Source organism: Cydia pomonella, chromosome 9 (genome assembly GCF_033807575.1).
Source record: "Cydia pomonella isolate Wapato2018A chromosome 9, ilCydPomo1, whole genome shotgun sequence".
Classification (NCBI taxonomy): domain Eukaryota; kingdom Metazoa; phylum Arthropoda; class Insecta; order Lepidoptera; family Tortricidae; genus Cydia; species Cydia pomonella.
In genome coordinates, this window is record NC_084711.1 from 14665198 (window position 1) to 14687786 (window position 22589).

A 22589-nucleotide genomic window follows, 5' to 3' on the forward strand; every position below is an offset into this window, starting at 1 on the left:
TACCAGTCGCTTTTCGGTGAAGGAAAACATCGTGAGGAAACCGGACTATTCCTAACAAGGCCTAGTTTACCCTCTGGGTTGGAAGGTCAGATGGCAGTCGCTTTCGTAAAAACTAGTGCCTACGCCAAATCTTGGGATTAGTTGTCAAGCGGACCCCAGGCTCCCATGAGCCGTGGCAAAATGCCGGGACAACGCGAGGAAGAAGAAGACTCTATAACATATATAAATATAAATCAAATCGGAACCGGACAGTTGGGTACCTTTCCTTGTCAGTTCAAGAGTTTACCTTTTTTGAAAATATCAGATGTGGTTTATATCGAAAATGGATTGTGTAGTTGATAAGAAATAAATGTTATCAAATGTACCCTGTATCTACAATTTCTGGAAAAATATTTATTCCCCTACTTTGTTTCTAATACGGTTAAAAAAACACTAACTGCTTGAGCAGATTTTGGAATAAGTACAAATTTGAGTAGTGTAAGACGTGACAAGACGACACACATGAAGACGAAGGGCTAGGAATTTGCTGATTTTAAATTCTCAGGACTCCAGCACTATCCGTCCGCATTTAACTTAATCGCATCCTTCGTAAACTAGGAGGACTTAGGTGTCTTAGGAGAAAGAGCTAAGAGAAAGTTATGCGTTCAAATAGTTGAGCACAATATGTTGTAGGTTATTTCGTTGCTAATCGTTCAGCAAGTCTGTGTAAAGAACTCACAGAATCAAATTGGATAAAGGATAAAGTGAAGTCGAATAACATGAAGTTTTTTTTTTCACTTTTTAACTTGTCGGTAAACGTTAGCTGTGAAATGCCGACAGCAAAAACTATATTTATTAGATTATTTCATACATTCCGGCTGATGTGTTGCCGCTGATTTCTATGGGACCGCCAATATTTTTTTCGCGATTTCGTCACTGGCCCCATAATCAAAGTTATTCAGTGTGACCTACGTCACTACGCAGAGTACTCGTATGAACGGTGGTTAACATTTCACCTTGTATATAGATCGTGTCATTCGCGAAGACGCATGCCTTAACTCGTATCGTAATCGTACTCGTCATGTTATTAAAGGTTAAATTTGACAAATCTGTGCGTGATCGTGAATGACACGAACTATGCCTTCCTTGCACATCAAAGTTAATTTTCCACAAATCATGTTTATAACTATTTATTTTAGTTGTATTCGTGTAGAAAATGACAAATTTCAATCATCAAAAAATACATTATATTAAAAGTCTCTTCCCTAAACAAACGCAAAACAAAGGACAAAACCACTAAGTAAGAAAGATCCTTGGGCCGGTAGCTATGGTGCTCTCGATCAATAATCTGAGAGGAAAATAACAAGAATTACTGGAGCAAGGATAGAATTGTGTTTCGCGAAACAATAACTGGGGATGCCTTGGGCACAAATGATTGGTATGTTTAGCTGGATTCCAAACATAAGAGATTTTCTTTTTGAACCAGTACTCAGGTACATATAAAATAAGCTTAAAACTTGATGAATAAGGGAACTTGATTAATTATACACTTCGAGTCGGAATTACCGGGCATACCTATTTCAACGCATACCTATCTAGATAGATGATTTATGGTTCCATGTTAATCCACGTTACGTTACAATTAAATTATTATTTTATTGAGCATTTTTTACATCCATTCGTCTTCCTGGCGTTGTCCCGGCATTTTTGCCACAGCTTTTACGAAAGCGATTGCCATCTGACCTTCCAATCCAGAGGGTAAACTAGGCCTTATTGGGATTAGTCCGGTCTCCTCACGATGTTTCCTTCACCGAAAAGCGGCTGGTACACATCAAATGATTTTATTATATTCATTCATAAGTTCCGAAAAACTCATTGGTGCGAGCCGGGATTTGAACCTGCGACCACCGGTTTGAAAACTCTTACTCGTACTTCGCCACCTTGGTACTTCTTACCAGCGCTTCGCTAGGCCACCAGCACTTTTTCACATCCATTGTGATTGAAATAAACTCCTATAGGTACCTAGTACAAACGAAGGAAAATTTCGTGGAATGCTCCATAAGGGAAACTAGTATTTCAAATTTTATATTAAAGGAAAAAAATGAAAAAGTTAAGCTTCCGGCAGGACTTGAACCCGCAATCCGCAATCCGTGCGTTGCTCTTAACCAACTGAGCTACGGAAGCCTACCAGGACCTCGCATATCCTTCCATTCCTTCCCTTAATACTTAGAAAATATTCCCGTAATTTTTTTTTCCTTTAATATAAAATTTGGAGTATCGCTCGCAGGCCTATCTACTTGTTAATAAATTAAACTAGTATTTATTTTTTTATCCGTATAGTCTATCCAAGTCTAAAGCCAAATATTTATTTCTATGTGATAACCGGGTTTTTGCAGACACAAAATTAGTACAGAAGAGACAAATCTTTTCAGAAGGACATAGGTAAGCGCACAGGATTAAAAGTAACGGATCAGACTAAGCGTCAGAAAGGGGAAAATCGATTTAAAATTGTATCATATTTTTTTGTATTAGAATTGGGAATTTTTATATTATTCTTACTCTGACTCACGAGCTTTTTCTATTTTAACTAAGAGAAATAATTATTATTTATTAACGGCTCGTCTTTATTTACTACTATAACAATATACATAAACTAGCCATAAAATAAAACTACTTAAAAATTAAACTAATATTAAATAAAACTAAAATTAAAAGATATACTAATAAACAAATTAGTTATAAAAAGAATACCCCTTCTAAAGCCTCCGCCTGCGGCAAAGATCCCATAACGCTGGCCGCGTTACCTCTCTGTATTGCCAGGGATATACGCTGGGAGAGGTAAGCGCCAGCCCTATGGTCTCCAGTGGCGTCGATCAGCCGTGCCGACAGGGCCCCCATGAATGTTTTCATGTCCGCCGACCAAGGTCCCATTGTCTCCACAGCAAGCGCCGCAAACTCATAATCTTGCAGTAAAGATGAGTATTTGCGGCGCTTGAGTAATTGGGCCTGGTCGGCAGCAGCGCCGGCTTGTGCGCGGGTAGCCTGGATGTGGGACAGCGCAAAGGTGTCTACGCATGTGGCGTCCCACACCAAAGGCCTACCCAGTCTCCACGGCACCAATGTGGCTCCGTCCGGTCGCTTGCCATCGTCTCTCGCCATGCCTGTGGGTTCTAAAGTAGCAGGCACAGAGACGGTAGCAAGCGACCGCCGAACCAGATCATTAATAGTGCCGTGGCGATATAATCGGCCGGCGCTTTTGGTGCATGAGAGGCCATGTCGACCTAGCCAGTCCACGTCCTTGCCGCATGCACAGGTATGGGCGGAGCATATTTTGGCTCCAATTCGCAGGCAGACCGAAATCCTCAACGTATTTTTGTCCAAAACCGTGCCAATATTACGCGAAGGCAAAGCGTTCAGCCAGAGTCCCGATTCATTAGTAGAGACAGCTAGTAGGCGGGCGCGATCTGAGTCGTCCGGACTATTTTCTATAAGAGAAGCGTGAGTTGCTTTAAGACCAGGGATATCCCAAACTCTCTGGATATGTTTCGTGGCCGGGACATCCGCTCCAGAGCAGGTATTGCACCAAGCACTTTCCGCCTCCGCCAGGCTCGCTATCTCAGTGCCGGATATCTGAGGAAGATTTAAGATTTTACCGGCTAGAGACAGCGAGCTGTAAGCGGAGGATAAAAATGCGGGCAAGGCCACACTGGTCGAGGAGCGGACACCCAGGCCACCGAGTCGGACAGGGAGAACCGCTTGGGACCATGATCTGGCGTCGAAGTTGATATTTAGAATCTTGGAAAGGGTGTTTTGGAGGGTGCTGTCAATTGACGAAAGTGTGGTGGGGTATTTCCATATCGGACAGCATCGAAGTAAATACATGAATTTGGGGGTGAAGAGACAAAAACGGATTATGAAAAGGGCCATGTGGGGATTTATTTCGAAAAGCAAGTTAGAGGTGCAGTTAAATAAGTTTAATTTGCAATTAATAACTGGATTGATGGCTTGGTCAAAAATCGGTGAACCTAAAAGTGTAAGAGATGAATGGGAATGAACGGAGATGTTGGGCAAAATGGTGTTAAAGTTTGTGAGAATTTCGATTTTTTTTTCTGATGATAGGTGGTTGGGTATGAAAATTTCGCATTTTGTGAAATTGAGGGAGAGGCCTAAGTCTGAGAATTTATCTATTATTACTTGCAAATCCTGTAAGACTGTGGCGGCATCCCCGCCAAGAGAGCCGTCATCCAGATACCATAAGTTAAATTTAGAATTTAGGTTTGAGATAATCGGTTGAATAGCCAAACTGAAAATTGCGGGTCCAAGCGGGTCTCCCTGTTGGCAACCGGTACTTGACAAAATAGTTTTGTCGCCAAAGAGTAATTTTGTAGGTGCCCCGTAACACTGCCATAGGTAAGCGTAAGTTTCTGGAAGGTATTTTTTTACCTCTGTTAGGAGGGCACCACGGTTAACCGAATTGAAAGCGTTTTTTACGTCAATTTTTATAAATACCTCATAGTCCGGTCGGCTCAAAAAGGTCCGCGCGGCGTGCACGGCTGCTTCACAACCGCTCTTGACACCAAAACCCAACTGCCGAGGCTTAAATATATTGGTCAACTTCTGATTATATTTTCGGCAGCAGAGTTTTGATGCCAAGCGTCTTAAAGTGCAGCCGACAGCGATAGGACGGATGCCACCATCTTTTTTTGCCAAAGCAATGAGATTGGCACCGTAGAGAAGTGGGACGATTTCGGCGTTTACCTGACCTGCTAACATTAAGTTTATAAGCGCGGTCAGTTCTTTAAGTAGGGCTGATCCCGTGTCCCCAGTAGGTGTTGTGATCAGGTCTTTCAGGTGTTGGGGGGAAAGACCATCGAGTCCACCTGCAGAACCATTGGGGAACGAAAGAATTGCTTGTTGCACTTCATCTTCCGAAACGGTTAGATCTATATCGCCTGGGACGGGGGGGTCTGGTAGCTGGGTGGGAGATGGGGGAGCCGGATGTTTATCTTTGAGGGCGGCAAAGGTTTCTGGTGAATGCGACGCCAAGTCATCGTTAGAGAAGAGTAGTCGTGCCGCTCCACTCACGTCCCCGTCTGAAATTTTGTTTTCAATTGATCTGATTTTCGAGTATGGCCGATGGTTATTAAAATCAATTGGGCGGTTTAGTTGGCTGGGGGGTGGTAGGTTGATTGAATTATTTTTTATTTGATTGGTTAAAGATGTCTTGCTGGATTTTTGGGCGTGTAAGGCAGAATAAGAGAACGTGAGCAGGCGGTCCCAAGCAAAATTTTGGGGGCACTTTTTTTCTTGTGTTAGGATCGAAAGAGCTCGTGATTCTGAGTGGAAATAATCTAAAATGCAAGTTTGGGGTACAACTTTAAATATAAATGCCCAAAATAAGTTACTTACTTAAATATAACGGTGAACGATACATTAACATTTACTGATTGTGTAGGGTTGATCCTGCTCACGTTTCCTGAATCATCCTGTATAAAGAACAATTAGCTGTAACAGTTACTTGTGACCGCGAACTGTAATCTCTATTTGGAAGGGTATTCCAGGGCGGCAAATATTTTGGTGCGTTGTTTTTTCCGCTACTATTGATGTTGACTGTACATATAGTAAACGGAAACAATTTATCTTTAGATCTTGCCATTTAAAGACCGGCTACGCACACAACAATATATCGTATGTAAACTTTACGCTTTTAATGTCATTTAAAATTTAGAATTCTCATCTCCATATACAGTGTGTATAATAATGTTTAACTGAAAAAAAAAACTTCTTAATTCATATTTACACGGGTACATTCTATTTCTGGTATGATTTATTGCCCGCATTGGATTTACATACTGTATATTTTATACCTAATTTAACCTAAATGGCATGCCTAGGTATTTCTTTACAAGTTTATGAGCTAACCGGACGCGACATTCAAGGTCTAAAATTTCTAGTTGCCTGGACTTGTTCCAACTTATTACATGATAAGGTTTGACAGAAAAACAATTATATTACAACTTCTGCATTATAGTGCAGCGAAAGTCTCGAACAAATGTTTCTTAAAAGCATTTTGATGTGTCGGCACAGTTAAGGGGTTATTTGAGTGAATAGCGTAATATCAAAGGAACAATCGAGCTAGTATTACGTAGTTGGTTCGCGTAATATTAGGTAGTCTTTATGCTAAATAGTTTAAGAAAGTCCTGCAAAATCAAACACAAGTTACCTAACTTATTTGGTAATCTGTATAGAAACAGAATTGGAATAAAATCGGGAAAAGAATGAAGTATGACGGAGTCCATTTCCATCACATCTAACTTTTTAGGGTAAGACTAATATACTACTTTTTTTTTTTTGAAGTGAAAACTTCTTTAGCGGCGCTGTGCACTTTTTGTGATGGGGAAAAAATGTTAAACTCGAGTCATCAATTCACGTGACCGTCAGATTGAAATTTCGTGTCCGTCTTACGAATTTTCAATCTGACGGTCACGTGACCCCTGACGCAAGTTTAACATTTTTTCCCCATCACGTGACATAATGGTGACGTGCAAATTGAATGTCATCGAAGCCTGGTTACTTTTGAAAAAATCGTATCTCATTCAAGTGTGACATTTTATTTTCTTCATAATCAAAGTGCTGTCATAACGGTTAAAGAGGTTGAATCTTTGTTAATTGTGTGTATCTTTGTGTTGTTGGGTGTCCATAATTGTAGATACTCAAATTTTTCCATTTTTTCCTTACCAAAATGTCAAATAACAGAAAAGAAGCGTGATTTTTTTATGTTATTAGAGGCAAACGAACAGACAAACCGCCTTAAAGTAAGCAATTGCCGTCGCCCGTGGACACCTGCAACACCAGAGGGGTTGCAAATGCGTTGCCGGTCTTTAAGATGGGAACTTAGTACGCTCTTTTCTTGAAGGTTTGATGTACTACGTAGGTACCTACTTAGTATAAATAATTGTCCGAACAATTTTGACAGCTTATCTAGACGGCGCCATAGGCATTGTATGGTACGGTAATACGCGATAACTAAGCTGTCAAATGCTAACCTAACGTTTGAAAATCCACTGAGGTACAACACATATGACGTCATTCAGCGCCATTTCGATCAACTGTCCATGTAACTGCTGCACATTCCGATTTTTTCTTAAAGTAATAGTTCTTTGTATACGTTGTGCATAGCAAAAAGATTGCAAGCCACTGTTCGAAGATATCAGATTGAATTTGATTTGAATCAGTCGTCACCAAACACCCAGAGGTCAATTCAAACTTATATTGTGACATCAAAATGATGTCAGTCGCGTGTGCATTTCGCTCGTAGGTACTTGTCCGTACGTTTATTGGCGCGAGCTAGACGCATGAGTGACTTTAGATATCATTTTTATGTCACAATTTATGTTTGAATAGACCTCCTGGTAACAATTCTTTGTGCGTTTAACTTTCGCCGCGCACGCGCCGTGGCAATCCTTTATTGATAATATACCCGCCATTAGTATTCCCAACTGCAAGGAGATGCAACTGCTGATGCAACGGCGCCTTGTTTTCGAAACTATCTTATTGGATTGCGGCCAAACTACGAAAAATGCGTTGAGATTGATTGAGATCGCTGTTTGGAGAAAGATCGCTTACGCAGGACGTTAGGATGGAAAATTCCTTGTATTGTGAGAAGGAGGCATTAATTTAAAGAATTGTTATGCTTTGAGGGTGGCAAACAAAGACTACGTACATAGTTACGTCTTTTAACTTTTTGCTCGACTCTACCGATCATATTCACTATAGTTTTCATTGAAATTTTTATTAAGCTTTACTTTCACGATTTTTCCACATTTTTGGACCCATCGTGTAAAAGTTAGAGGGGGGCTATGTTTTTCTTTAAGAGCAATTACTTTCGTAAATTTAAACTTTACAACAAAAATGGTAATGAAAAGCCGTATTCGTTTTGAAAGACCTATCCAACGAAACCATAGGGTTGAAGCGAAAAAAAAAATCAACCCCACTTTACGTGTATGGGAGGTACCCCAAAAAAATATATTTTTCTATTTTTTATTATACCACTTTGTCGCAATGATTGATTTATATATCCATGTCAAATGGCAGCTTTCTATCACTAACGGTCACGGAGCAAATGAACATAGCGAAACTATAAGGGTTCGTTTTCGTAAGTTTTTTTGGTTTTGTAGTTTCCTGTGCGCGAACTTCGAGTCAACAATTAGCAAGAAGTCGCATGGCGGTGGCGCTGTCTTGTGTCGGAGGCCAAGTCTTATTTTGGGTCACTGAGTCAACGGAGCTCGGAGTAAGTAATCTTTTTTTTTTTCATTATACGTCGGTGGCAAACAAGCATACGGCTCGCCTGATGGTAAGCAGTCTCCGCAGCCTGCGACTCCAGAGGAGTTACATGCGCTTTGCCGACCCTAAACCCGCCCCAAAATTATAGGGAGATCATAAGTAGATTTAACGCATGCAGTAAACGCATAATACAATGAAGTAATCGAGTCAGCCATGCTCAATTAATCGTGAACTATGTTGTTCACTCAATGTTTCCGAGATAATTCAATAAGTGTTGAAATCACACCGACACGAACGCTATTTAAGTAGGAATTTTATGCACCTTGTTATGATTTTTTTAAGCAAAACAACTGCTTACGGATAACGGGAAACGCGAAAGTCATATATCACTCACTTAATTACTTTTGCAAAGGTATTCGAGCGATAGAGAGGCAGATAACGAAATTCTGATTTTCGTGTTTGACGGTAGAGATTTGTGTAACTACTCGACACAAATCGACGAAAGGTAAACACAAATAAACGCACAAACTAAATTCGCGATAGACCCGAGAAAATTATGTTTTAATCTGTTCAAAACGATATTTTTTAAAATTTTATTGATTAGATGCGAAACATACGAATGATTACAATTACCTTCGATCGTGTACAGGCCGATTCTGATTAGCCAACTTGTCATGGTTTTGATATAGCATTGAAAATATTCACAGGGCATCTACACTAAGGGCACTAATTTAATAAGCGCAAGCGAGGTGTCTCATGATTTAACTTCCAGAGAATATTACTCGCACTAATCAGCGTGATCGTCAAAGTCGTGTCAAACAAACAAAATCAAAACTGTAACAAATTATTAAAATGAGAATCAGCCTCTCTCTGATCGTTCTTAAATTTTATTCCAATGAGATAAGGTATATTGATTGTCTACTTAATATAGGTAATAATTTACGTGATATAACTATATTATTAATAGTTAGGTAGCATTCTGTCGGACATGTTCAAATTCAAAACCATGCGTATGCGTGCGTGCCTAGGTACTCAATAGAATAAGTATAGGTGGCACTAATTCACATGCTGCATATCATCCAATCTATTTAAAGGTATCCTGTCACGGCTAAGTTTCCTGCAATACAATCTTGCGAATTGAAAGCAATCCTTTTCCCCGAACTAAATCATAGCTGTCCTAGAAATATCTTTGCATGACTCAAACCCAGCGACCAATTGTGCAAATTGTGATGGCGTGGAATCGAGGTATTTCCGCTCTACAGGGGGGTAGAACTGCAACCATGAAGCAATAAATAACCTCACACTCAACTGACTAGAATTCACCGTATCCTTTAGAAATTAGTTCTAACGATCAGCTTATATTATTAAATATGATATTTAGAATCAACCGATTCCTGTGCAAATTAGTACAGTGCTTGTTTTCAGTATCAAAAGTTATTACAAGCTGTTATTATTTCCGTTTTTTTTTCTCATATGTAATACAAAGAGTAGAACGCGTGCTTGACAGAGATAAACCATCGCCATAAAATATAAGTACAACAGATAAATAAAACTGTACAATAGGGTTGTTTCCATCTACAAATCTTAGGGCAGAATTGTGTCCCAATAAATTCTTTTGGATTATAAGAACATGTTAAACTACTTTTAGGGGACCTGTAATGACCATATTTTTGTAAATATTGAATTTAAAATATCTTTTGGCACACGTCACGTGACCAAACTCGAAACGTCATTGAAGATCGTGATGACGTCACAACTCTCGGATTGACACTGTTGACAGTTACGCGATAAACAACATGTCAGTTGACAGTTCGTATCTTCTACGTGTGTATCTAGTCATGTGTCAAACCGTAAACTGTGACGTCACACAATTTTCAAAGAGCGTTTTGGGCGCGAAAGCATCTGTCAAAATATATTTTGTTAATTTAACATATTTAAAGCCGTTTTTAGTATAAAAGTTGAATTTTAGGGCAACTTTTAGTTAATATAGAACGTAATACAAGCGTTTCAAAAAATTGGAAACAACCCTATTATATCTTAGGTAAATAAAATACCTATACTCGTCAAAAAGAGGTAATTTCTTTCGTTTACCTACTTAAGTTAGGTTTTTGTATTCCACCTAGATAGACCTATATAACTGACCATTAATGAGTCCATAACACACACGTGACTAACCACAATCATATCGCTTTCTATCCCCCTTGACCGTTCCGGCTGCGATACGTCACGGTGTGACAGGCGGCCATTACACCGTCTGTTAGTTACTTCGCACGCGTCGCTATTATGTCACTATGATGTTAATTATGTAGCTACACGCTCTACAGGGAACCCTTGGTGTCTCTTGTAAAACAAAAGAGCAAATGGCCACTTACAACCACTTCAAGCTCTTAAGGACAATTTGTTGCCATGTTTAACGGATGTGAAATATTAAAATGACGATTAAGGGTCCCGGCGTGGAAAGTATCGTTTACGTTCAATGTTACAGTATGTTATTATTGACTACAATAAACGATTTGTAGTAAATAAATATAATATATTGTAAATTGTTTGTTATATTTAGGAGTTCCCAACTACAGGGGCTCGTCTTCTTAGGGGGCTGTAGTAAGCGAGGCAGCACCAGCAATATTTATTTATATTTATCATTATTTACTTTGATTTTCACTACTAAAGATTTGTATGGGAAGCGCATTATATTTCTGTTACCAAATCGGTCACAAAAAAGGTTGTTAACACCTGCATTATAGCTATTATCCAATTCCTCTAAAGTTGAAGCTGCCTGTTTAGCGACCAGCTGTTTTGCATTTTAACTATATGGACAGTGTTCTATTAAATGATTTTAATAAGTATAAAAAAGTTTTACTACAAACATTAAAAAACTAAAATTTACACACAAAAATAATTGTGTCTTTTTCTTTTATACTTCATGTATTTTAAAGCAAGGTTAAACAATGTTTAATCGTTTACCGTGTAATTTTAATTAGGTCAAACGAAACGATAAATTTTATCATTTTGAAATATTTGTCTTACCTCGTACTTAACGTACTATATTTTAATGAAATTCCTTATACAAGAGTCATTATTTGCAGACAATGACTGCTCATCTTGATAACAGCGTCTTGGTAAACAAGGCTACTTTCCGTAATCGCAACATCGCGCGTTTCCGCTCCTTGTCGTAACTCAACACTCGACGCTGTCCCATTTCGCGGTAAAAATCGCGCGATCAATGCGACGTGCCAAAACAAAAACGTTCCTAACTATACGTAGATTATTACAGAAATGGTAGTTCATGTTAACCACGGTATACCTACATATACCGGCCGGCGTCGCTTATAGATAGGGCGACTTGGCGAGCGGATGCTGCGCTGTAGCCTCGCTCGGGCGTAGTACGGGAACAAAGCGTCCCGCCCTACCCCTTCCTCTGAAACCGCACTTTTCATGTATGGAACAACTACTCAAATTTACAACAGAGCTCGGTACGAACACTTAGAACAGTTTAGTAATTATGTAAGGAGTTTTATACAAGTGTTTAACACGTACAGTGGGTAGGAAGTCGGTGGTCGGACGTGTGGCGTCGGTATCGCGGTTCGCGGGATACTGGCAGCCTCCAGCGGGCGGGCGCGCGGGGCTGCGCGGGCCGCGCTTTTCATTAAGGAGCCGCCCAGCGGAGCGCCGCCCCGGGTCCGGAGAAGCTCGGGCCTCATTCTCTGTACATTCCATCTCCAATGATACTGAAAACGTGTTGGTTGAGAGTTCTTGAGCTAAACCACACGTGTGCGAACGCAAAGCATTGAACACAATTAGATTGGTGTAATACTGGAATTTTTTTGGTTTGTAGATGCTCCAGGCTCCCTGATTTATTCGCGGATCGTTCATCCCGGTCGCCAGCTCTGTCCGTGGGAATGTTTTTATGGCGCTATAATTCATGTTTTCAGCACTACAGTTCGCATCAGCGTAAGCATTTAATGCTTTACCTGTTCTGTTATTGCCTGCATTTTTGCTGGTCTCTGATGAGTCGCTGCTGAAAAATTCAGATCAGGCTCTATTTAGTTACAGCACTGCTTTTCCGAGTTTATGGCCAAATGCACCTTCTCCTGTGGACAATAAATAATAGTTCTAACAATAAGAAAATATTACAACCATTAATATTGCCCCAATATGCTGTTTGGTATACCTGAATGGATGAAGACCGCTAGGTAATTTATATGCACCAAATGCATTGGAAAAGACTACAGTATTGGTATTAGTTTTAGTACCTATTAAGTGTGAGGGAAAAACAATTAAAACGCTTAGTCACGTTCACGTGAGATAAGAAATACATGAGACAGCGCTAACCAAATGTGTGGACAATAGATAATATCTTCAAGTTCTTGTGTTTTTGAACCCAGGTCATGACGAGTGTAGTTGTATGCTCTTAAGGCCCCGTAGATTCGTGTTCTTCTCCCCATCACACTGAGCGTAAGCGGGCGAGAGATGGGTGTGCGTGCTCAGAACTTATACTATATCATGTTTTCGATTTTTTTAATTTGTTGTAAGTTTTAATAAAAAAAAAAGTAATCGATGGATTCCCTCAAAAATAAAATCGCGCATGTTTAGAAGCAATTCTCATATTTTTGCTTTTCTGCATAAATTGTTACAATTTTGTTAAGTATTTTTAGATCTATGTTCGTGTTTTTTTCTTTTGAGCAAAAGTCAAAAATCCGCTCTCTGAACCTACGGCACCTTAAACTAAGTCCAAGATCTCTAGCGAAATTACCTAATCTAGCCCTGCAACTAACTAAAATATTTTATAGAATTAAAAAGACTAAGTAATTACAAATTTGAAAAGCCTAATGATTATTTAATGTTTTTAACCCTTGCGTATTAAGTAAGAAAGAATAGTTATTTATAGGCATATGGCAAGACTATATACATCTAGCTCGAATGAGAAGCAGAAAAATGGGATACTTTTTTTTTAATTTTATATCACGACGGTGGCAAACAAGCATACGGCCTGCCTGATGGTAAGCAGGCACCGTAGCCTATGGACGCCTGCAACACCAGGGGTATTACACGCGCGTTGCCGACCCTTTAAAAACCGGTACACTCCTTTTTTGAAGAACCCCATACTGTAGCCCCTCGGGAAAACTCGGGATACTGACAGTACATCAAAATTACAGAAAACCATATTCATACAAAACACTGCTACTTTAACTATTACTTAAGGATGACTCACGCTAGACCGGGCCGAGGCGTCCGACAAGTCATTTTCTATGACGGCTGATAGGTAATCACGTGGAGCTTTCCATAGAAAACGAATCGCCGGAAGCTCCGGCCACTCGGCAGAGCCCCTAGCCCCTAGTGTAAATTTATTCGATAGCGAAACGCGACGTACGCGTTTGCATTAAGACTCATTTTGTATGGGATTTTGAAACAGCGCGTCAATCGGAACGTTTTGGAAACTCAAAATCCCATACAAAATGAGACTTCACGTTTCGCTATCGAATAAATTTACACTAGGGGTACTGGTCTAGCAACTCTAGCGTGTGTCATCCTTTATTCTAGCATTCAATACGACAATTACCATCTAATCGACTAATGGGATACCTAAGCTTCAACATGTGAGGTATCGTTAAGCAAATTCGCACTCGAATAAAATAAATCCTCGTGTTCCCATAAAAGTTGCTACATACTCTACGACTACTCCGACTGAAATACATTCTTTTCAACCCCTAATGTATTTATTCGATAGCGTGACGTGACGAACGCGTTTGCGTTAAGTCTCATTTTGTATGGGATTTAGAAACAGCGCGCGAAGCGGGACGTTTTGGAAACTCATAATTTAAAAAAACTGACTTCAATTCGGGAGACCGGTGAAAGAACGATTATTGTTGATTTTGGATTTCATACAATGAAATTAAAAAGACAGCGTCAACGCCTAATTATGTAGAAAAGGAGGTAACATGTTTTTTTTTGTCACTGCACCCACCTTGAGACCTTGACACATTTCAGATTTGCCCTATGGTTGACTGCTAAAATACCCGCAATATGGTATTCGACTGTATTTCAGATAAATTATTTCACACCATGCATGAAATAAAGCACCAGATAATTATTAAAACAAAAAACTAAATAGGATAAAAATGTGCCTTGAAAACCTGTTTGACAAACATGCAAAGAGAACAAATTGCCAAACGTGAACTATGTATCGTTGAAGAATTCCGTTCTGTTCATCGCGTTCGCGAGTTATTCGCTCAGGTAAGAATGACTGCCTAAATCGGAATGATGACAAGTGTCATTGGAAGTATTGAGTTCAGAACCCCTAGTGTAAATTTATTCGACAGCGAAACGTGACATGCGTGTTTGCGTTAAGTCTCATTTTACATGGGATTTTAACCAACTTCAAGATTTCAAAAGGAGGAGGTTATAAAGGAAATTGGGGACTACGTTTGTATGGAGAAAGGGTCGTCCTCTTTCCTCTTAAACATTCAGTGTCAGCGCGTGTTAAAAACAGCGACATCGAACACTCGAACAGAGAACCCGACTATCGGCAAAGAATAAATAATAGTACTACAGTACAGAAATGACACTTCCTACAAAAACGAAGTTTGAAACCGATTCAGCGACGAATCGTGCTGTCCCTTTCTAATGTATGGCACTATCCCTTTCGGCTATTTAGGGTTTTTTTAACACTACGTCGGTGGCAAACAAGCATACGGCCCGCCTGATGGTAAGCAGTCTCCGTAGCCTATGTACGCCTGCAACTCCAGAAGAGTTACATACGCGTTGCCGACCCTAACACTCCGGACCCTCGTTGAGCTCTGGCAACCTTCTCACCGGCAGGAACACAACACTAAAATCAAAATGTCAAAGGGTCTGGCCGGACCGCCATAGCAAAATCGCCCCTGGCTGAATTCGAGATATTGTTATGCACGATTATTCGTTTTATTATTACATATACTTTTGGTGAATATTATGTCTTAAATGAATATCGTTTGCGAAAAAATTAAAAAAAAAAAAAAAAAATCCTTTAAAACCACGTATCCGATTGACTTGTTCTTTGGATGTTTTATAGACATATTAGGAATACATCAAATAAAAAAATATTAACTTCCTGACTTTTTTTTAAGTACATAATTTTTTGAGTTTAAGTTTAAAAAAAATTTTTTTTACTACATATGAGTTAGCGACACCTACCATGCAGTTCGACATATATACTAAAATTATGTTTCGTCGGTCGTGCCGTGATAGGGAGCGTGCATGAACTGTAGGAGGCAGCACAGGAGACGTCAGATTTTTGGTGCGAGGCGTAAATGTGATGTTCTTAGTTCCGATGTAGCCCACAAGATGGCAGAACCTACTATGCACAAGAAAACACGTGACGCGTACATGTGCATGTTTATGGTTCCGATTCAGGCCACAAGATGGCAGACCCTCCAACGCGCACGGTCCCTATAATCTCAAGAAGTCTCCATAGCGCGATGCAGGATTTTTATTACACGAAACAGCGCCATCTACCATTCAATTTGGTAACTAGAATAATTAAGTGTGGCGTGGGTTATAATCTCAAAAATCTCGATAGCGCGATTTAGGATTTTCAGTTTCACTACACGTCTACACGAAACAGCGCCATCTACTGTGCGATTCGGCAACTAAATAAATTCATACTGGCCGGACCGGGCGGTGGAGCGTGGCACTAGCACCAACGTAATCTCAAGAAAAATCTTTATAGCGTGTTTCAGGGTTTTTATTACACGGAACAGCGCCATCTATCATGTATTTCGATAACTGAACAAACCTAGTTTATGAAACTAGATATTACGTCACCTTGTGGCACAGCAAAAAATTAAAAATCATGTTTTAAATGAGGGTTGAAATAGATTTCATTCAGTCGGTCGCGAAGAATAAAACCAAGTATTATGTAAAAAAAGCAGCAAATTTCAAAAAAAATAGTCGTGAAGGATTATCGTCCCATAGAAAATGAAATAGCGCCTTTTTCTACTGACAAACTTGTTTGACTGACATAAAAACCACCTGTCAATCACAATCGAATGTTGCCCACCGCTTAGAAGTAATTTTGATGCGCGTCATTCAAGAAGATATTGTATTGGGCCAGGAAGAAATAGTCGCAAATAAATAAAATATTAAATTTATTGTTATAGTCATAACAAAAATTAAATCTTACAATAAATTGACTAAACTTCAGCTTTTTTATTGAATGTCTTTTTCTTGTTTTTCTTGGCTATGCCTTTCCCTTGTTCCTGAGCTGGTTTATCAGTTTTAACTTTATCTGTTTTCAGCTGTCCAATTTGTTTTTTATTTTTTTTCTTCAATTTATTTTTGAGTTTTTTCGCGGCTGCAGCTTCCACTGATAGGGTAACTTTATTTTCATTCTTGTTTGCTATTGGTTGAGCATTCGCTGCGGGATTTTTATTTTTGTTTTTGTTTTTCTTATTTTTCTTTTTATTTGGACTTTGTGTAGGCAGAGTTTCTTTGTTGTTGTCAACAGGTTTGGGACTAGCTTCATTTTTAGACGGAACGGTATCTTGTGTCTGCCTTGTATCGTTAGAAACTAGTCCTGGGTTAGCGTTAGGCTTTTTATTTTTCTTTTTCTTAGGTTTTTTGCCTTCATTGTTAGCATTAACGTTTTGTTGAGGTTCCTTTGTTTCACTGGATTGTGAGTTGTCTTTATTATCTGCTCCTTGCTTATTTTTCTTCTTCTTTTTCTTGTTCTTCTTTTTGTTTTGATTGGTTGGTTGGGCATTATTAACATGTGAACTGTAAAAAAGAAAAACAAAACTATTAATTATTATATACACTAGCTAGGTAGGCAACCTGAATACCTTTATAGTTTGGCAAACTTACAATTTCAAATTTGTCACATTATTCATCTGACAAAATTTATTGATGTTGATCTTGAAGTATTGAATAAAATAGTAAGTTTTTTCATTTTAAAATTTGGTTCTATTCTGTTCAAATATAGCGAGAAAAGTGTAACCGACGGTTACACATCATGGCTGCGAAAGTGCATACTCACTTAAGAATGATATTCTGTATGCATACACAACTTTTGCAGCTGGATGTACAGTGAGTTCATATTCATACCTACTTTATTTATCAATACCATTCATAAAGTGCGTAGAGTTAGACCAAGATAACTGCAGCGATTTGGTGTATTCCCATCTGTCCCCGCTGGGCACAGATGGGAATAGGCACCACATACAAATCATTCCCATCTGTACCCGCCTCTTGTATGGCGCTGGTCACGTGGGGCGGGGACAGATGGGTATACACCCAGCGATTTTGATAGCGTAGCCGTGGGCTGCAAGTGTTATATATTGCACAGTCTGTGCAATGAAAATCGCTGCAGAGTTATCATGGTCTAACGTTATGCACTTTTGCAGCTTGCTATACATATTGAGCTCGTTTATTACATACAGCCGAACCTTGTATAGGCTATATTATTTCATGTCTTACCCTGGCTTAGCTTCTGTATTTTTATTCGGTTTCGTCTTTTTGGCGGCCGGCGCTGGATTGGCGGTGTCCGGTGCTGGTCTCTTGGTGGCAGTCTTATCACCTTCGGCACTAGTGTCAGCTTCATCTTGTGTGGTCTCAGTATTCTCTTTGCCTTCTTCTTGTTCGTCATCATCATCCTTGAAAGGCTCAGGCTGTAAAATATATAAACATTTTAGCAGTGTATTATGAACAACTATTATAACATATCTGAATATCCGGAAATACCTATTGTAGCCAAACAACCGAACAAATTTTGACCTACTAAATTTTTTGAATGTACCCCCTATTAAGTGTGTATAAAGTAAAAATCATCAGAAATGCGCTTTCGTTCGTGTCATCAACGATGACGCGCAGATTTGTCAAAACTAACGTTTAATAAATATTAAATAATAATTCCACAAAAATATACTTACAATTACATTCGAGAATTTCTTCAATTTGGCAACAAAGAACCCGTCCATGTTGTGCGTATGAGGATAGAATCTTCTAGTCAACTTCAATGAAGGGTGGAACCTGTGATGCCTATACTTCACAAAACCTTCTGTTCCAAAATCAAGACCTGTTGGAACCAACTTCACATTCCTCCGTTTTAAAGCATAGTTCACTACCCATTCATTTTCTTCAGGCAATATAGAACAAGTGGAGTAAACTATGTACCCTCCAGTACTGGACTTCGCATTACAACAATCAATAGCAGCGAGAAGCAACTGTCTTTGTAAGTTAAAGCACCTTTGAATGTCTTTCTGGTCCTTCGTAGTTTTAACACTCGGGTCTTTAGCAATAACACCTGTACCAGTGCATGGAGCATCCAAAAGTACCCTATCAAAGCCTTTTATCACTTCCGGGAATTGTCTGCCATCATAGTTACAAATAACAGCATTAACAACTCCAAGTCTATGGAAGTTGCCAACAATAGCTTTAGTTCGTTCCTTGTTAGCGTCATTTGCGAATAATGCCCCAGTATTTTTCATGATAGCAGCGATATGCGACGCTTTACCACCAGGAGCAGCGCACATGTCCAAAATCCTCTCTTTCTCTTGAGGCGCTAGGGCCATAACAGGTAAATAACTTGATGCTCCTTGCAAGATGTAATGGCCAGCCAAATACTCTGGTGTTGCACCAATAGGCACAGTGGAACTGTACACAACAAGGCCAACTTTACTCCATTTTCCAACTGGATCCAAGTTCACTCCTCTATTAATAAGAGCCTGAGCTAAATCTCTCCTCCTTGTCTTGAGACTGTTAGTTCTGATAGTCACAGGTCGCGCAGTTTCACTGGCCTCTAAAAACTCTACTAATTCTTGTACAGGGAATATCTGCATTAGTATTTCCATTAGGAATTCATTGTAACTGTAATAAAGACATAGGTCTTTGAGAAGCAATTCAGTATATTCACATCTGGATCTACCTTCTTCCTTCAAACTGTTGAAATCACCTAGGACATTGACAACATCCTTGATTCTTTGCAGCACATCTTGTAGATTGCTTGGATTTTGCAATTCTTCTTCTGTGGGAAACGCAAATACATCTTGCTTAGCAATGTTTAACTGCATCTCTTCATCTGCCAGTTTTTTGTCAAGTTTCTGTTTTTTCTTTAGCTTAATATTAGCTTTTTCAATGGGAAGCATGTCATCATCATCGTCATCATCCTCGTCACTTTTCTCTTCACTGGAGTCAGAATGGTATTCTAATTTTGAAGAGGTAGCTGTCCCTTCATCTTCAGAAGTGACATCACCATTCTCTTGATCTGAATCCGCAAACAAATCATCCAGTTTTCCAACCTGAAATAATAATGAAGCACAAAATCAGCTGTTGCTCAGCAAAGTTGTAGTTTGGCAATGTGTCTAAATTTAAGAAATGTTACTGCATAATTGTGGGTTCAACTTTCATAAGGTTAAAACCTATACCTTCTAACCCAGAGTAGGACCTAGGACTTATTAGGATTAGTCCTTTTCCTCACAATGTTTTTTTTTTTACTCTACATTCCAAGAACTCACTGAAGTATGAATTCGGATTAAAACCTGCAACCTTTCTATCTACTAGCCACACTACTACAACTTTATGAAGGGATGTCTAGATGGATTAACAATTGTTTCTCGTTATTCTGTCCTATCCCAAGGCACAATAGCAGAACAGTTTGATAGAAGATATGTTGTATCCCATTCTATGAACAAACATAGATGATGAGCAATTCTTTTTCTAAGAAGTGTGATACAGTTTTCTCATGTGTTGCGTACCTTATATGTATTTAAGAGAGAGAGAGAGAGGTTATAGATACCTTATAATTTTCACCTGCTTTAGGTTTGTCATCATCGTCACCATCGGCTTCCTGATCAGACTCCTCAGCAGACCCGTCATCAGAGCCCTCTTCATCAGAACCCTCATCATGACCACTGTCACTTTCTTGCTCAGGCCTCTTGGCTTTGCCTTTTTTCTTCGGCTTCAGCCATTCTTTGTTGTCGTCAGTGAAGCCTGTAAATGAAATAATGTGATGATGCAATACATTTTAAAAGTAAAATGCTGCATAACATTGGTAAAAACAAAATCCAGCCAAGTTATATTGTGATATAAAACAAAAAAAAATAACTGGTGTGAATTATGAATATTAGAGAAAGGAACCTTAGTGTTTAGTGTGACAAAGTCTTACAATAAATACAAAAAATAACACACTATGCCAATAGCAACCAAGACATGTCTGAGAACATTTTGTTAAGAACAATATTTTATGTGATATATGGCCTCCCAGCCTACATAGTACTGGAGGTCCCAGGTGTGTATTCTGTAATAATAGCTTGTTTTTTTCTGTATTACTAGTATATGTATACATTGTCGTCTAGTATCCACAGCACAAACCTTTTTGAGCTTACTGTGGGACTAGGTTGATTTATGAAAGTGTCCTAAAATATGCGCATACAAGTAACTTGTGCACCTTTATGCTCAAGCAATTAAAAATAAATACATAGTGTAAAAAAAAACATGCATGTAAAAAAATGATTTTTGTCAAAATTGTTATATTTAAGTATCTTTAAACTGGTAACCACGATACAGGCTTTGCCTAGTGTAGAGACCATCATTAATCTTAGACCTTAACATTAATATTTTAAACCTTTACTGTAAAAAGAATATCCTGTGGTTACTGTAAAAAGAATATCCTGTGGTTACTGTAAAAAGAATATCCTATGTAACTTCAATTGTATGATAAGGCGAATTTGGCGGTTTTGTTCTGGCGATTCCTAATATTTATACACACCTTGTACAGTCTCATCTCCTGACTCATCTGAATTATCTTCCACCTCCACCTGCTTGACTTCAGTTTGCTTAGCCACATTCTTCTTAGCTTGTTTCAATGCTTTTTTCTTCTCTGCTAACTCTGCTTTCTTCTTGGCCCTCCGTGCTGCCCTCTGTTTCTGTCTATGGCTCATCTTTTTTGTCTCATTTTCATCCTCCACTGTAATGTAAAATCACAATACAATTCAATCAGACAACCTGTCTGGCCTAAAAATCTAATAACTAATAAACATTACAGGGACATTCCTACACAAATTGACTATTGAGTCCCAAGAAGGGTAACAGTTGTTAAGACTGGAAGCAGTTACCTTGCCTAATTATGAAGCCAATGGTCCTGGGTTCTATTATTGTTGTCTGTGTACCCACAACACAGGCCTTATTGAGCTTACTGTGGGTCTTAGGCAGTTTGTGTAATAATAGTCCTATAATATTTATTTACTAATTTATCTCAGGAACCCATCACAAATGCAGGCAGGAGAGTTTTAGACTGATAGAAACCTTAGATTACTGCATGAACAAGCAAATTGTTTGTATGGTAAAAGGGTAGAATACATCAATTCATCTCTGCTTTTTTTTTATACCACAACAGTGGCAAACAAGCATACCACCCACCTGATGGTAAGCAGTCACCACAGCCTGCAACTCCGAGGTGTTTTTTTTTACAAACAGGTGGCAGTTTTATATTATCCACACCATGTAAGTGCCATATTTCCTTAGAGGATTTAACAACTGGAGACCTTGCCTGTAATTTTCTGTACAAAACAGTCTGCCGATTTTTACAAGGGAGGGGCACAATAAATGTATGGCTATTTGTGAGTCATATGTATAAATGTTAGTCCATACAATACATATGACTATTGGCTGAAGTTTTTGACAGAGAGGTAAGCTTCAGTTGTTAAGCCCTCCAAGCATAATTTGTAACTCACTCATGGGCAGACATATAATTACGCCCAAAAGAGTTAACAATTCTCAAGATCAAAAGTGTCATTCAGCATAAAGTGTTGTATTGCTAGAAGAACTTGTCTGTCAAAGTGCATTAATGTACCAATAGCTTGTTTTAGTTAAAATAATGTTTTAGTTAAACTAATTAATCAACATAACCATATTATTAAGTAAATTATATACGAAAAGGGGAAAACTAGCCTCAAAATGTGTCTTGTGCCGAATTTTGGTCCTTTATCACACACTCACAGATATTGTTTACAGCATGTTTTAGGTAAGTTGAATACCATATTGTTTAAGATAGTTTTGTTATAAATATGACAAGTTTAACACAAAATTACTTACACAATTCCTTTCTGAAAACTGGATCTGGTTGTTTCCTAGCTTTTCTACCGGGACCCTTCTTAACTTTTTTGGTCTCATCAAACTTTGCCTTACGACCCATTTTAAAACCAGTTCAGTAATAAAATCTTACAACATTAAGTAAAATTTACTAAAATCACTAATAACTACCACGCACACAGTAACACAACACGTGCTCGAAATCGAAGCTTGCCGTGAAACCGCGCCGCGCCGCGCCGCTTCGCTCCCGCAGTGAAGTATGC

The 22589-nt window shown here is 38.9% G+C and overlaps 2 protein-coding genes across 3 annotated transcripts in view; both read right to left on the bottom strand.

Annotated features, from left to right (window-relative positions):
- The window catches only part of LOC133521464 (plasma membrane ascorbate-dependent reductase CYBRD1), a 119963-nt gene extending 108030 nt beyond the window's left edge, over nucleotides 1–11933 (bottom strand). The window contains exon 1 of one of the 2 annotated variants that reach the window (XM_061856436.1): nucleotides 11800–11932. The gene's annotated coding sequence lies outside the window, so the exon portion shown is untranslated. Of the gene's footprint in view, nucleotides 1–11799 lie in introns of both variants that reach the window. The other variant, XM_061856434.1, reaches the window with a different exon arrangement.
- A 4438-nt stretch (nucleotides 11934–16371) lies between these two features.
- Nucleotides 16372–22584, bottom strand: LOC133521440 (uncharacterized). The gene is made up of 6 exons (XM_061856400.1): nucleotides 22330–22584; nucleotides 21005–21202; nucleotides 20033–20226; nucleotides 18168–19535; nucleotides 17716–17906; nucleotides 16372–17016 (listed from the first exon to the last, which is right to left on the bottom strand). The coding sequence occupies exons 1-6, from the start codon at nucleotides 22427–22429 to the stop codon at nucleotides 16434–16436; spliced, it is 2634 nt and encodes an 877-aa protein (XP_061712384.1). The 5' UTR covers nucleotides 22430–22584; the 3' UTR covers nucleotides 16372–16433.
- Between the last annotated feature and the right edge of the window lie 5 nt (nucleotides 22585–22589).